The sequence below is a fragment of the Cupressus sempervirens genome, chromosome 1 (genome assembly GCF_028749045.1).
Source record: "Cupressus sempervirens isolate cs-2001-9-10 chromosome 1, ASM2874904v1, whole genome shotgun sequence".
NCBI lineage: Eukaryota > Viridiplantae > Streptophyta > Pinopsida > Cupressales > Cupressaceae > Cupressus > Cupressus sempervirens.
In genome coordinates this window covers 485,065,545-485,069,663 of record NC_143118.1, presented here as the reverse complement: position 1 = coordinate 485,069,663, position 4,119 = coordinate 485,065,545, and the positions used below count along the sequence as shown (strand labels likewise).

The 4,119-nt window shown below is 37.5% G+C and overlaps 1 protein-coding gene across 2 annotated transcripts; it reads right to left on the bottom strand.

Moving 5' to 3' along the window:
- Nucleotides 1-1,551: 1,551 nt before the first annotated feature.
- LOC149578380 (uncharacterized) lies at nt 1,552-3,752 on the bottom strand. 2 transcript variants are annotated; one of them, XM_089828645.1, is made up of 3 exons: nt 3,580-3,752; nt 3,260-3,322; nt 1,552-2,497 (listed from the first exon to the last, which is right to left on the bottom strand). In XM_089828645.1, exons 2-3 carry the CDS (start codon nt 3,277-3,279, stop codon nt 1,957-1,959), a joined length of 561 nt encoding a protein of 186 aa, XP_089684771.1. In that variant the 5' UTR covers nt 3,280-3,322; nt 3,580-3,752; the 3' UTR covers nt 1,552-1,956. The 2 variants fall into 2 exon arrangements, with proteins under 2 accessions (XP_089684771.1, XP_089684778.1); XM_089828652.1 differs by having other exon boundaries at nt 3,435-3,581.
- Between the last annotated feature and the right edge of the window lie 367 nt (nt 3,753-4,119).

Here is a 4,119-nt window from a genome sequence, read left to right as displayed (position 1 = left end):
AATTAAAATTTTGCTCACAAAACAACTTTCCAGCCTTCCACAAGGCCCAGTTCGCTGCAGGTTCAAACTTTTTGACTTGGTCTGCCCGGGTTTCAAACACGATCAAACCTGCAGGGCAAAAAGATAACCCTGCCCGAACCAAGTTCGAACCAGACCAGAACTGCAGGCCATTTTGAACTTCTTCTCGTCCGGGGGGGCAGAGGGAGGTACCATGGTAACTTAGTTTAATTATATATAATAATAAATTTAATAAGAAATGTAATCATTTCTAAGTTTGAAGAAGAGCAGATATGCAATAAGGGAGAACCCTGTGTAAATCTAGCCAATAGGTCATTCCCAAAATAGGGTAGGGATCAACAACCCCAAGCGCCTTGTGGAGATGTCCAAGAAAGGCTTAAGGGGCTTGGATCTTTGGTGTCTAAGCAACCTGTTGCATCTCAACATTCTTATAAACTGCAATAATAACGAAAATAGCATGGTCTTTCTCAATATAGCTTATTACTAATTCACCTATAGTTATTTCTTATAGCATGAATTGAGTTAATATATTTCAATGCAAGTATGTTGAACACAGATTAATTAATACCTAACTAGTTGAACTTACTTGGGGACATTACATTTATCAGCGGAACCTGTGGCTCCTGTATCATCAGATTCTTCTGAGGATCTGGAAACTGATGATTCTCTAGGCATTCGGACATGATCTCCGAAAATACAACCTGAAAAGGTGGATTTGATAACACCCCCTCCTTTGCCACCAAAATATTTGGATGATGTAATTATGGCTTCCCAATCACAGGTTGGTTGGTTTTAGAATAATGAGGATGCAGCCAAGAAAAAGAAAAATAAAGTCATGTAATGCAAGGATTTAGTACACTCTAAAGGAAAAGTAGCTACCTCAGGCTCTCTGGTTATTGCTTCTAATTTATCAGGCCAAAGTTGCCTACTCCATACCCCTTTTGGATGTCTACCACAGCATGACCATCTGAATTGACTAAGGTAGAGGGATGGTAAATTGGAGCCAACATCCCAGATTAATTACTGGAAATGATCAATAAAATCACTTCTGCTGTGTCAGCATCTTCAAGATATTATTAAGGAGAGGATACAATTGGATAGACAGAAATAAATAATATGAAGATGAACACAATAACAGTATTTTGGCCATTCCATTCTTCAAGCTCAAAGAGTTAAGGCAGCAAATAATGTTTGATATTTTATTTTGATGTTGCCTGCTATGCTTAGGCCCTAGATAGGATCATAGCTATGTGTTTTATTCTATGTATTTGTAGTTGATATGGGGCTCCACTTATAGAACCCCAACAATTTATTTATTAGAGATAAAAATTTAAAATACTAATGTCCCGCCAAGCTTAAAATCCAAAAGGAAAACTTAGGACAAGTTGCAATTGTACTTTGATAAAAAGAAACTATAAGGAAACTTGATAAGAAATATGTTTTTATAAAAAATCCAAAAAAAGGCCAATACATCAAGTGATCATACAACCTCAAGAGTACTCAATACAAAACAGGACCATGACAAACCTAACATTAAATAAAAGTCACACAAACATAAATTGTAATCATCAAAATGTTTGGACTTGAAAAATACAAAATAAAGTGTAAACTCATCTAGGACATTCCCATCATTGTATCTTTCTTGCTGATCTTAAAGTTAACAACTCCCATTCTTTTCAGGAAGGAAAAGAACCAGCAGTCACCAATGGTGGTAGTGCAAGGGCTGCAGGCCACATATGTTTTAACATTCACAGTACTAACACTTGAAGTACTGTAATTAACGGAATAGCGACACTTTTGAAGGGAAATCTGGTCCTCATTACATAGACTGTCAACATTGAAAGACATGCATCTTGACGTAGGTTACAATATTCTCCTCAAGTTTGGAGTTGGCGGTGCATCACATTTATGTCTGGCTTGTGGCTGCACTTCATTGCTCTAATGAGTAAAAGCATAAAAGACAGTAGAGATATAGATAATCAGGGCTGTTGAAACTAAACCAACTAGACTTATAGTCGCCTTTACAGTGGAGTTATTCCCACAGGACAATACACCAAGCCTGATCTGTATAACATTGACCATTGATATCATCAAGAAAACACATCCCATTACAGATCCAATTGCAGAGGCAAGCATTCCAAGCCTCAACATCTTGTTGTTGATATGAGCCCTGAATGCATCATCAACTTGTTTGCTATTGATTAGCATGATTGCTAACTTCAAACCCTGTGCAATCAAACTTGAAAACAGAAAAGAACTGAATGATGCCACCTCAAATATTAAAAGGTTCCTAACAATATCCTCGCCTGCATTACAGGCACCTGAGTCATCTAAGCTTCTCTGGCCAGGAGTTGCCAAGGATAGCCCAACAAAAACTGCAACCGTGAACAAGGAATTGACATTGACAAGGCCATCCAGAGCTGTAACATGTACAGTTGTTGTTCCTTTGTTCAGTATCTTCTCAATAGGCCCATCCGTGCTACATTTAACAACATAAAAATATTATGTATTAACAAACGAGCTATGAAGCTAAAATTGGCGCTCCGTAGAAGCAATTAAATAAAACTGAAAGTGCAGCTAAGCTGCACAATAAACAGTGAGGAGTAATTTGGAAACAAGTATCCGAAAAAGAGACAACTAGGTCAGGAAAGGACAGAATCTTTGAGGGTAGGATTCTAAAGAAAGTGGCAGAAACCGGGATTGGCAGAAAACGGCAAACAGAAACAGCAGAAGCTTCTTCAGACCCCTGAATAGGTATTAAGATCACCGAGCTCCTGGAAGTGGTACTGAAAGTTTATCCACTATTCAGATTTATTTAATGTCGAATTTCAATAAAGTCAACAATTCCAAAATTTTCTAAGAAGTGGCTGATTGCTTGTTGGCTCCTCTCTAGGAATTTGTAGAGTTCACTAGGGTAAGATACCTAGAAATTTGTTTATTAGCCTTAAGGGAATGGTTTCCAGGAATCAAACATGTTTGCGGGTAACAAAAGTGGCTCAATACGACTGATGTTCATTTTCTTAAATACCAAACTCCAAGCACTCACAATAACAGGGATATCTTATTTACAAACAAATGCTGTAATAAAATCAACAATCTAAACCCTCGGATGCAAAACCACGGCGATGTTCTTAAAACCCCATAATAATATCTTCCACTAATAGCGATTTAACCCGAAAAAATATTGCAAAATATCATAAAAGAAAGGCAAATGTAAGGTGTTCAAGGCTTAAAATCTTACAAGAAAGAATGCCCTGCCATCCAACCAGGTTATTTCGAACTGCCAAGGTCCGCTGTCCGCTGCCTGCAAAGTGAATTATTTAATCTGTTTCAGTTTTCAGATGGTCCTTTCCAAATGGTTTTTCCAGAGCGAATCTGAACTTCAAAAGAAAAATCAAGATCTAGTGGGAAATCACTCTATAAGATTCAGTGGGTGTCTAAGATTTCACGGAAGCTTCCTTCTTCCTGGTGTGAATGCATGTTCTTTGAATTGTCCCGCAGATGAAATGTCTACGACATGTACATAGTCCAGATAATGAGGACCAAAGTTTGAAACTTTACCTGGAGACTTGACGGGCATTGGTGCTCTGGAAAAGCCTGCTGTGGCCCACTTCCTTTCCAACAGAAGCTTAAAAAGAGTTAGATGAGTTTGAAGCAGAAATAGTCCGACGTGGGAGAGAAGGTATGTGCGTTGCAGAGACTTTGAAGTACATTCATCACATTTTCTCCCAAGTAGATGTGTGTTTCCCTATTTCCCTATTTCCATCCCAGATGGCATACGTGGCAGTTGCTTATTGGTTATTTTGAACATATAGAAAGTTTTCATGAGAATTAAACTTCGTTAAATGTAAGATAGGTATATGACATTTTAAATAATAGTGGGATTATGCCTTGTGTGAAATTTGTAGAGAATACATATGCTTAGGATTATTTCTACATGTGAGGTAAATGTTCATTTAAATATTTAAAAATGGACAACTACACATGGCGAGTTTGGTGATGATCATATGACATATTCATGTAATATGAATATAAAATGAAAGTGGTAAGATAGCTCATAGGGCATTCCGTCTTTGTTATATTGTTTATAGTCATCTATAA

Excerpts from the sequence above, each read along its gene's own strand:
- LOC149578380 (XM_089828645.1), bottom strand. The coding sequence starts at position 3,279 with ATGGCAGGGCATTCTTTCTT. Across the intron at positions 2,498-3,259 it reads ATGGCAGGGCATTCTTTCTT|CACGGATGGGCCTATTGAGA; the intron begins GTAAGATTTTAA and ends TGTTAAATGTAG.